Here is a 12,501-nt window from a genome sequence, read left to right on the forward strand (position 1 = left end):
CGCTGCTGGCGATGAGTCCAAGTATATTCATATATGCCCGCTTCGCCCATCTCCCCCTGCACTCCAGCCGCTGATTGACACTTTTCTCCCTATTAGGGTATGTGCACACACAAACTCAAAAACATCTGAAAATACGGAGCTTTTTTCTCAAGGGAAAACAGCTCCTGATCTTCAGACGTTTTTTAAGCCACTCGCAATTTTCACTGCATTTTTTACGGCCGTTTTTGGAGCTGTTTTTCTATAGGGTCAATGAAAAACGGCTCCAAAAACATCCCAAGAAGTGACGTGCACTGATTTTTCGCAGGCGTCTTTTTACATGCCGTTTTTGGAAAACGAGGCGTAAAAAAACGCCCTGTCGGAACAGAACGCCGTATGTTTGTAGGCGGTCTGCTTCCGTTTTTTCAGGTCGTTTTTCCATGCGTTTTTCGAGGCGTAAACGCCCCGAAATACGCCTGAAAACACTATGTGTGCACATACCCTAACTGTGCATATGCAGAAAAGTGTCAATCAGTGTCTGGAGGGGGCCAGGGTGTGAACATACCCTAATAGTTGATTGATGTACAAAAGTTCATTAAATTGCCCCCTGACTCACTAAAGGGAAGTGCTCATCCACAGTATTATCCCAACATGTACAGTATTATCAGCATCTTGGTCCCAGTGTCCAGTTGGTTTAATAAAAAAATTTAAAGGCAGAACACTTCTTTTTTTTTTTTAATCCATAAATTGTGCACCCCTACATTAATGGCTTCCTAGATGGCTGCCTACACCGCCCACGCCCTGAGTAAGAGACTTAAGGGCCTTTTACACCGGTCGACACTTGTCCGGTGCAGCGAGCGCCGATCAACGAGACATCGTTGATCGGTGCTCGTTTGCTCCTGTCACACGGAGCTATGGATGGGGACGCGGTCGTTACTACGATCGCTCGTCCCCATACATTATTATCATGTCGGCAGCGCATCTCCTTGTTTACACAGGTAAATGTGCTGCTGACAACGATAATATTTTATTTTCTTAAAACTATACGATCAGCAGATGATTGAGCGTTTGCACAGGGCAATCATCGGTAATGAGCGTTATATGAACGTTTGTCTGCATATAATCGCCCAGTGTAAAACCCCCTTTACTGATGTAGTTAATCAGTGTGCAAAACCAGATTCGATTGAAGAAGATAAATTATACAATATTCAATGTAAGAACAGTCTTTATTAAAGTATAAAATTGCATTCTTCTCACTAATATAATATGAAATAAAATATGCAAACCATGTGTATAGGTGCAACATTCCATGTAAGCATAATGTATAAACACTGCATACATTAAAGGTTTTGTAAATTGCTAAAAAATGTATAATTTAAAAATGTCTCCCCCCCCCATAGATATTGGTAGCGCTACGTCAACTTCATTCAAGGAGTATTGTTCACTGTGATCTCAAACCAGAGAATGTTCTCTTGGCGACAGAAGATCCATTCCCACAAGTAAGAATGAGGCCAAATAAAAAGGCTTGCTAACAAGTAACAATTGACATAGTATGAATGCATTTGGCCATGCAGCTGCACACAGTTGGGCTCATATATCAATCTGTCGTCTTTAAAGGGAAAACATCTGAAGTACTTATGAAAAATGTTAATCATAACATGGGCCTCATTTATCAATGTATTGCACAATTTATCCACCAATTACTGACCGAATCAGAAATTTTTTGGGCATGACAGACACAGAATTGTGACATACACTATATGGACTATGCACACGACCGTGTTTATGATCCATAATTACGAACTGTAATTACGGACCCATTAATTTCTATGGGCTACGGACACTTTTCCGTATTTTTACGAATGGGTGTCAGTGCCGTAGAAATTATAGAACATGTCCTTTTTTTGTCCATAATTACAGCACAGACTCCCCATAGAAGTCTATGGGCGCTTCCGTAATTAAAGACAGCTACGGATGTGCATCTGTAGCCGTTTGTCATTACAGAAGCATTGCTATGTGACGCCTCGGGATTACCCTAGATTCCTCCCTGTTTTTTTGTGGATCCGTAAATACGAATGCAACGTATTTACGAACACCCTTCCATATATGCGGATGATTTACGGATTACTATAAATGACTAGGGATTCGTATTTAAGGACAGTATTTACGGATGGATGAGAAGTACGGTCGTGTGCATGGGGCCTAAAGCATTGGAATACCTACATATTACACCTACAGCAGCTTTTTTTACTTCCCATTCTAAACCATAGGCATTAATATGGAGTTGGTCGTCGTTCGTCCGTCCCCCTCCGTTTAAAGCTAAAACAGCTTCCACTTTTCTGGGAAGGCTTTCTACAAGATTTTGTAGTGTTTGTGGGAATGTTTTCCCATTTATATGGAAGAGCATTTATGAGAAAACGAATGTTGGACGAGAGGGCCTGTTTCACAATTTCTATTCTAGATCATCCCAAAGGAGTTGGATGGGGCAGGGCTCTGTGCAGGCCAGTCAAGTTCTTCCACACCAAACTCACCCAACCGTGCACTTGGGCACAGTCATGCTGGAACAGAAAAGGGCCTTCCCCAAACTGTTCCCACACAGTTGGAAGAATCCCATTGTCCAAAATATCTTGGTATGCTGAAGCTTAAAGATGTCCCTTCACTGGAACTAAGAGGTCTAGGCCAACCCCTGAAAATCAACCCCATAGCATTATCCCTCCTCCACCAAACTTTACAGTTGGCACAATGTAGTCCGGCAGGTAACGTTCTCCTGACATTCTCCAAATGTAGACTTGCCTGTTACAACTGCGGCTGCAGACCACCGCTGCTGACCTTCAGCGAACGGCGTGACCGCAGCCTCCTGGCCATCTTCCAGTGTCTCCCGCCACGGAGACGCCAGCTGGCGCGGCCTTCCACAGTCCTTGACTGTGCGGCCTTAAAGGGCCAGCTCGCACTCTCTAAAGTTTCCCTAAACTATCCCGAGATCACCCTGGACTATAAAAAGGGCTCCGCCCTTCCATGCCTTGCCTGAGCGTCGTTGTAGTTTTTCCATGTTCATATTGCAAATGGTACTTTTAGTGTTATCCTGCTGCCAGTGTTCCCATGCCCTGCTTCCTGTATCCTGTACTGTGTTTTGTTCCTGAGCCTGTCTAATGTTGGAGTCATGTCATGCCACTCCTGCTTTTATACATCATGTCTGTTGTCATCTGCCACTCCTTGGTATCATCCGCCACGTCTGGCACAACCTGCCACACCTGCTGTTATACTTCACATCTGGTGTCATCTGCCATTTCTGGTATCATCCTCCACGTCTGGTGCAACCCGCCACATCTAGCCCCATCTATGCCAGAGCCTCTTCCACTGTTTGGACTATCTCAGGTACCCTTGTGCTACAAATTTTTATAAAGATTTTGCATAGATTGTGGCCTGGCCAGCTGCCTCTCCGCTATGGAGGAGTGGCCTAGTGGCTCCACATACCCCTAGATCGTGACTGTATGCTCAGGTCATGGAACCCGCTGGCCAATCTAAGACCGCAGTTCAGGTAATACAAACAGATATGCGTGATCTGCGTGCATGCCAGGATCAACTCCTTCTGGCTGTAAACTCCATCATCGCCCAACTGGATCAACCCCCTGCTCCTCTTCCAGATGCTGCTGCCGTTCCACTACACGTCACTCCTCCTGTCTGTTGCGGATCCACAGTTTTGTTGCCTCCTCCTCCCCGCTATGAGGGTGACCTTAGAGCCTGTAGAGGTTTCCTCAATCAATCCATCATTCATTTTAGGCTACAAGCTCATCTCTTCCCCTCTGATGAGGCCAAGGTAGCGCTCATCATCTCCCTTCTTGCTGGCAAAGCCCTGGCATGGGCGAATCCCATCTTGGAACATGACGGATCTGAAGTCTCGAACCTAGCTTTATTCCTAGACTTTTCGTACTGTGTTCGAGGAGCCGGGTCAAAAATCCTATGCAGTGGCCACTCTGCTAACCCTCAAGCAAGGAGGGGCCACAGTAGTAGAGTATGCTATCTCCTTTCATACCCTGGCAACAGAGTTGGCATGGAACAATGAGGCGTTGGTGACGACCTTTTGGCAGGGACTGTCCTCGCACATTAAAGACAAGCTAGCAGCCCGCAATCTTCCTTTTACCCTGGATTCTCTTATCCTGTTGGCTACCCAGGTCGACATGAGAATCCAGGAATGTGCTCAGGAGGTTCAGCGGGAGACTTTTTCACAGACTGGCACCCTCGTTCCAGAGACCGCTATTGCCTTCTCCTGTTGCCCTACCTGAGGAACCTATGCAGGTAGACAGAGTCAAACTGTCCCAGCAGGAGAAACAGCACAGACGCTCTACAGGTCTGTATTTGTATTGTGGCCTTAAAGGCCATTTTGTGCGCAAATGTCTATGAAGCTGGGAAACTCCAGCACCTAGAGTTGGTTGGAGAGACAATCCTAGGTGGGTCGACGCAAAGTGTCAAAGCCTCTCCCAAGTTATCGATTCCTATGAACGACATCCTGATTTACTCACCCGATCTGTTGACACATCGGGGGAATGGGGGAATCTTCTATATGCTAGTTTTGCGGATATCTTCAGTAAGAAGGCAGCAGAGACTCTTCCTCCCCATCGCATCTACGATTGCCCTGTTGAATTACTTCGACGCCTCGCCACCTCGAGGTCGAGTTTATCCTCTCTCCCTGCAAGAGACCCTAGCCATGTCTGCCTACATTAAGGAGAACCTTGAACGAGGGTTCATCCGGAACTCATTCTCTCCAGCAAGAGCCGGACTCTTCTTCGTGAAGGACAGATCTCTTCGTCCATGTATCGACTACCGGGGCCTGAACCAAATTACGGTTAAGAATAAGTATCCCCTGCTGCTTATCTCACAACTTTTCAATATGTTTTGTGGGGCCAAGGTGCTCACAAAGCTGGATCTACGCAGAGCTTATAATTTGATCCGTATCCACAAGGGTGATGAGTGGAAAACCGCATTTAACACTCGAGGTGGCCATTACGAATAACTCGTGATGCCCTTTGGACTATGTAACGCTCCAGCTGTGTTCCAGGAGTTTGTAAATGAGATTTGACGAGACCTGTTGTATATCTGTTTGGTGGTCCATCTGGACGACATCCTGATTTACTCACCCGATCTATTGACACATCGGGGGAATGGGGGAATCTCCTATATGCTAAATTCGAGAAATGTGAGTTTGAGAGAAACTCTCTGCCCTTCCTGGGTTACATAGTATCTGACCGTGGTCTCATGATGAAGCCAGAGAAGGTTAAATCTGTCTTAGAATAGCCACGACCACAGGGTCTTCGGTCCATCCAACGATTTTTGGTATTTGAAAAATTCTATCTGCAATTCATCCCGAATTTCTCATCTCTGAATGCCCCAATCTTGGCCCTCACCAAGAAGGGGGTGAATGCTAAGGTTTGGCCTCCGGAGGCAGAATCTGCGTTTACTGATCTCAAGAGCGCCTTCATCTCCGCATCTGTTCTCCATCACCATGATGCTTCTCGGCAGTTCTTTCCGGAGGTGGATGCCTCTTCTGTAGGTGCGGGAGCACTACTATGCCAAAAGAACTCTAAAGGCAAGATGGTGGCTTGTGGCTTCTCCTCAAAATTATTCTCCCTAGCAGAACGCAACTATTCCATTGGGGATCGGGAATTGCTAGCCGTCAAGTTGGCCTTAGAGGAGTGGAGACACTTGCTGGAGGGTGCTATCCATCTTATTATGATCTACACAGACCACAAGAACCTCACGTACCTACATTCGACTCAACGGTTAAATCCACGTCAAGCCAGATGGTCGTTGTTCTTCGCCCGATTTGAGTTTTTGCTTCACTTACGTCCTGCAGACAAGAATGTGAATCCATCTAGGATTATTGCTGCTAAACCTCTGAAAATTAGAGATATTCTTCCTGGAAAGACTTTTGTCCGTCTTGCTCACTGGAAGAGAATTCTCAGTTTTGGACACAACTCTAAACTAGCTGGGCACTCTGAAGTCCGTAGGACACAGGACTTGATAGCTCGTCACTATTGGTGGCCCACTCTGCCTGGAGATGTTGCGGACTATGGCTCCTCATGTATGAGCTGTGTCTCGAACAAATCTACCCGCTCCAAACCTGCTGGCCTGCTACTACACCTGCCAGTTCCTGATGCTCCTTGGCAGCATATCGCTATGGACTTTATAAAGGAATGGAGGAATGAGGATTTTTTTACAGTAGTTAACTAAAAAAACTAAGGGGTATTAGGCAGACATTTATGAGGTTTTGAAATCGGGACAATTAAATTATGGTAATTTTAAGCAAATTTCATCTTCTAGAAATTTACATAAATGTTGGACACTATTGGGGAAGGAGTTGGATCGTAGGGGATCGTTGTATTTTTCGCCGTTATGGCATAACATGAACCTCATTGAATTTAAAGATATTCAAGAGTTACCGCCTTTGAAGTTAAAAGGAATAAGGAATAAAAGGAATAAGGATGTTGCGGAGGGGGGTACAATTAAGCCATGGGAAAGATTGGTGGAGGAATTTGGTTTATCAGAAAGAGAGATTTTTATATGCCCAAATGGAACATGCAATTACACATACTAAAAGAGGAGATTTTTAATAAAGACTCTATGAATGTAATTTATAAATTGTTACGAGAACAGGAGATTGGGGAAAAAAAAACCCTGCCAAGGTTCTATAAATATTTAATATGCTTTATATAAAAAAACAAAATAGAGAGAAATGGCGCTCCTCTAAGGTGATAATGTACTTTAAGAGAATAAAATCTGTACAAGTGGATCTTGATTGACTCACCTGATAATGTTGTGCGGAATCATCGGCACAACTCAACTTTGATGCATATCGGGTGTGTTCACCCTGGTATCAGGAATCCTCCGGAGCAGACCCTCGGTTTGTAGCTCCAAGATTTGAGTTCCTGCTGTGGCCAAGTAATTGTCAAAATGAGGAACGTAGATACTCCTTGTATCGGGCGCTCTTGTGTGGATAGTTCAGCGAGTCCACAGAACCATCGGATAGTATTAAAAACTATTTATTTGGTAGAGATGCTAAAAGGTATAAAATATAAGGGCTGCAACGCATTTCAACTTCGCACCGAGGTCTTCGTCAGATATGCCTGATGAAGACCTCAGTGCGAGGTTGAAACACATTGCAGCACTTGTATTTTATACATTTTAGCATGTCTACCAAATAAATTGTTTTTAATACTATCCGATGGTTCTGAACTATCCACACAAGAGCGCCCGATACAAGGTGTATCTTTTCTACGCTCTTCATTTTGACAATAAATATTTAATAGAAAGGAAGGCAGAACAGTTAAAACTTAAAAGTGCTCCTAACTGGGAGAAAGAGTTGAACGCAATTGGAAAGATTCAATGGGAAACTGTTTATAAAAACATTAAGAAAATGTTAATTAACTTTAATTCAAATTAGTTCATAGACTCTATTATACTCCTCACTTGCTGGGTAAAATATATAATAGCAAGAAAGATATTTGTCCCAGATGTGGAGAAGAAGGGGCGGATTAGATTCATATTCTTTGGAAATGTGTGGTAATTGTTAGGTTCTCGGATGCAATTTTCTGTGAAATCTCTGAATGTCTCGAAGTTCATATTTATTTTTCACCACAGTTGGTGATATTAGGAAATGACTCGGAAGTAAATAGGAGCGGCCTGGTGGGGCCACAAACCCCTAAATCGTGACATCGCCCATCAGACTGTCAGAGTAGCGTGATTCGTCACTCAACAGAACACGTTTTCACTGCTCCAAAGTCCAGTGGTGGCATGCTTTACATCACTCCATCCGACGCTTGGCATTGTGCTTGGTGATGTAAGGCTTTCATGCAGCAGTTTTTGCCATAGAAACCCATGCCATAAAGCTCCCAGCACACAGTTTTTGTGCGGATGTTAATGTCAGAGGAGGTTTGGAACTCTGCAGCTGTTGAGTGAGCAGAGCGTTGGCGAATTTTATGCACTATGCGCCTCAGAACACGGCGACCCCGCTCTGTAATTTTAATAGGACTGTCACTTCATCGCTGAGTTGCTCTGATTACTAAACGTATCCACTTTGCAATAATACCACTCACAGTTGATCGTGGGAATATCTTTGAGGGTAGAAATTTCACAAACTGACTTGTTGCAACTGTGGCATCCTATTACAGTACCACGCTGGAATTCAGTGAGCTTTTTTAACCCCTTAACGACAAACAATACGCCTTTTCACGGCGGCCATTAAGGGTACTTATGCCAGAGCGTCGCCTTTTCACGCCACTTTGACATAAGCCCGGCACGGGTGTCCTGTGCTGGCTAAAGCGGGTGTCAGGCAGTCTAAAGACAGCCGGACACCTGCACAAACGGGCGGGATTGATTTCAACATCGATCTCACCCGTTTAACCCTTTAGATGTGGCGCTCAATAGCGAGCGCTGCATCCAAGTGGTTTTGGAGGAAGGGTGCTCCCTGTCTCACCCCATCGGCACCCTGCGATTGTAATCGCAGGGTGCCAACGGCTTCTATGGCAGCCGAGGCCCTAACAAAGGCCCCCAGGTCTGCTTGTAGTGGATGCCTGTTAAGCCATGCCTGAGGCATGACCTAGCAGGTTTTACACTGACAGGCAATAATACGCTGCAATACAGAAGTATTGCAGTGTATTATAAAAGCAATAAGTAGATCGCATAGTGAAGTCCCCTAATGGGACTAAAAATAAAGTTATCAAAAAGTTTAATAAAGTTAATAATAAATAAAAATCCCAAATAAAAAACCCACTTTTTCCCTAATAAAATAATTTTATATGAAAAAAAAAAATGAAAACATTACACATATTTGGTATTTCTGCGTCCGTAAAGACCCCACCTATAAAGCGATTACATTATTTAACCCGCACGGTGAATGCTAGAATTTAAAAGCAATGCTAGAATTTAGCTGTTTTATGTTCATCATGTCTTCAAAAAAATTAGATAAAAAGTGATAAAAAGTTGCATGTACTCCAAAATGGTACCAATAAAAACTAGATCTCGTCCCGCAAAAAAAACAAGCCCTTATACAGCTGCATTGGCATAAAAATAAAACAATTATGGCTCTTAAAACATGGCGAAACAAAAACAAATAATTTTGAAAAAAAAGTGTTTACTGTGTAAAAGTAGTAAAGCATACAAAATCTATATAAATTTAGTATCTTCACAATCGTAATGAGCCACTGAAGAAAGTTATTATGTTATTTATACCACACAGTAAACGGCGTAAATCTAAGACGTAAAAAAGTGAGGTCTAAATTTATGGGGTTTTTTCAATTACCCCCGCAAAAAAGTTAATAAAAGTTAATCAATAAATTATATGTACCCCAAAATTATGCTATTAAAAAATACAACTTGTCCTGAAAAAAACAAGACCATACACAGCTATGTCGACGCAAAAATAAAAAAGTTATAGCTCTTGGAATGCGACAATGGAAAAACGCTAAAAATAGCTTGGTCCTTAAAGAGGCTCTGTCACCAGATTATCAAATCCCTATCTCCTATTGAATGTGATGGGCGCTGCAATGTAGATAACAGCAAAGTTGTTTTTTTTGGGAAAAACGATTATTTTTGCCCAAGTTATGAGCAATTTTATATTTATGCAAATGAGCTTTTCAATGGACAACTGGGCGTGTTTTCTCGTATTTCCAACTGGGCGTGTATTGTGTTTTTACCAACTGGGCGTGTTTACTTGTTTTACCAACTGGGCGTTGTGAATAGAAGTGTATGACGCTGACGAATCAGCATCATACATTTCTCATCGTTCCCACCCAGCTTCTTTCACAGCAGACACAGCGTGACGTCACCCACAGGTCCTTTAACCTTGTCGTCGGACAAAGAAGATACATCGGCTCCAGGCGTCCAAAAGGTTAATATGCTCGTCTGCTGTGAAAGAAGCTGTCTGGGAATGATGACGTCACCCACAGGTCCTTCAACCTTGGCGTCGGAAGAGAGAAGACACATCAGCACCAGGTGTCAGAGAGTACAGTGCAGGGTATGTGCAGGTAAGCATAGCAAACTCCCTAGAGACGAGCATATTAACCTTTTGGACGCCTGGTGCCGATGTATCTTCTTTGTCCGACGACAAGGTTGAAGGACCTGTGGGTGACGTCACGCTGTGTCTGCTGTGAAAGAAGCTGGGTGGGAACGATGAGAAATGTATGATGCTGATTCGTCAGCGTCATACACTTCTATTCACAACGCCCAGTTGGTAAAACAAGTAAACACGCCCACTTGGTAAAACAAGTAAACACGCCCAAAAACACAATACACGCCCAGTTGGAAATACGAGAAAACACGCCCAGTTGTCCATTGAAAAGCTAATTTGCATAAATATAAAATTGCTCATAACTTGGGCAAAAATGATAGTTTTAAAAAAAACAAAAAACTTTACTGTTATCTACATTGCAGCGCCGATCACATGCAATAGGAGATAGGGATTTGATAATCTGGTGACAGAGCCTCTTTAACCCCTTAGGGACGCAGCCTAGTTTGGGCCTTAAGGCTCAGAGCCCATTTTTCAAATCTGACGTATTTCAATTTATGTGGTAATAACGTCGGAATGCTTAAACCTATCCAAGCGATTCTGAGATTGTTTTCTCGTGACACATTGGACTTTATGTTAGTGGTGACATTTTGACGATATATTCAGTGATTATTGGTGAAAAATTGCCAAATTTAGAGAAAATGTATAAAAAAATTGCATTTTTCAGAATTTTAATGCATCTGCTTGTAAAACAGATGGTTATACCACCCAAAATAGCTACTAGTTCACATTTCCCATATGTCTACTTTAGATTGGCATCGTTTTTTGAACATTCTTTTATTTTTCTTGGACTTTACAAGGCTTAGAACATAAACAGCAATTTCTCATATTTTGAAAAAAAAATTGAAAAGCCTTTTTTTTAAGGTACCTGTTCGGTTCCGAAGTGGCTTTGAGGGGTCTATGTATTAGAAACCCCCATAAAATACCCCATTTTGAAACCTATACCCCTCAAAGTATTCAAAACAGCATATAGAAAGTTTTTTAACCCTTAGGAATTTCACAGGAATTAAAGTAAAGTGGAGGTGAAATTTGCAAATTTCATTTTTCTTGCTGAATTTCAATTATATTCCATTTTTTTTCTATAACACAGAAGATTTTACAAAAGAAACACTACTACTGTATTGTCCAGATTCTGCAGTTTTTAGAAATGTCCCACATGTGGCTCTAGTGTGCTCGTGGACTAAAACACAAGCCCCAAAAGCAAAGAAGCACCTAGTGCATTTTGGGGCCTCTTTTTTATTAGAACATATTTTAGGCAACATGCCAGGTTTGAAGAGGTGTTGAGGTGTCAAAACAGTGGGAATACCCCAAAAGTGACCCCATTTGGAAACTACACCCCTCAAGGAATTCATGTATGGTTGTTGTTACCATTTTGACCACACAATTTTTTCACAGCACGTATTTGAATTGGGCTGTAAAATTTAAAAAATGACATTTTTTCCAATAAGATGTAATTTTTGATAAAATTTCTTATTTTCTCAAGAAATAAAATACCCCATTTTGCTGCCCAATTTGTCCTGAGTGCGGCAATACCCCATTTGTGGCAATAAACTGCAGTTTGGGCCCATGGGAGGCCTCAGAAGGGAAGGAGCGCTGTGTGTTCTTTGGAGTCCAGATTTTGCTGGATTGGTTTTCGGGTGCCATGTCGCATTTGCAGAGCCCTAGAGATATCAAAGCAATGGAAACCCACCAGAATTGACCCCATTTTGGAAACTGCACCCCTCAAGGAATTGATTTATGGTTGTTGTGACCATTTTGACCACACCGTTTTTTCACAGCACGTATTTGAATTGGGCTGTGAAATTAAAAAAAATATATTTTTTCCAATAAGATGTCATTTTTTCATCAAAATTTCTTATTTTCACAGGGAACAAAATACCCCATTTTGTTGCCGAATTTGTCCTGAGTGCGGCAATACCCCATTTGTGGTGATAAACCGCCGTTTGGGCAAATGGGTGGGCTCAGAAGGAAAGGACCACCATTTGGCCTACTGGAGCTTTTCTGGTGCAGAAGCCCTTGAGGTACCAGTACAGTTGAAACCCCCGAGAAGTGACCCCATTTTTATAACTACACCCCTTAAGACATTCATCTAGAGGTGTAGTTAGCATTTTTACCCCACAGGCACTGTGTAAAAGATAATGCGCAGCAGATGGTGCAGTGTGAGATTTGCAATTTTCTCTATATATATATATATGCCATGTCAGTTCCCAATATATTGTGCCCAGCATGTGCCACTGGAGATATACACCCCATAAACTGTAATGTGGGTTCTCCTGGGTACGGCAATACCCTACATGTGGCTGTTATTAGCTGCCTGGGCACACGGCAGGGCTCAGAAGGGAAGGACCACCATTTGGCCTACTGGAGCTTTTCTGGTGCTAAGTCATATATGCAGAAGCCCCTGAGGTACCAGTACAGTTGAAACCCCCGAGAAGTGACACCATTTTAAAAACTACACCCCTTAA

The 12,501-nt window shown here is 42.9% G+C and overlaps 1 protein-coding gene across 1 annotated transcript in view; it reads left to right on the forward strand.

Moving 5' to 3' along the window:
- The window catches only part of LOC142660297 (serine/threonine-protein kinase D1-like), a 256,966-nt gene that overhangs the window by 199,258 nt on the left and 45,207 nt on the right, over window positions 1-12,501 (forward strand). The window contains exon 16 of the mRNA XM_075836887.1: window positions 1,377-1,475. Coding sequence (XP_075693002.1) covers window positions 1,377-1,475 — 99 coding nt within the window. The remainder of the gene's footprint in view (window positions 1-1,376; window positions 1,476-12,501) is intronic.

This window comes from Rhinoderma darwinii, chromosome 9, assembly GCF_050947455.1.
Source record: "Rhinoderma darwinii isolate aRhiDar2 chromosome 9, aRhiDar2.hap1, whole genome shotgun sequence".
Lineage (NCBI taxonomy): Eukaryota > Metazoa > Chordata > Amphibia > Anura > Rhinodermatidae > Rhinoderma > Rhinoderma darwinii.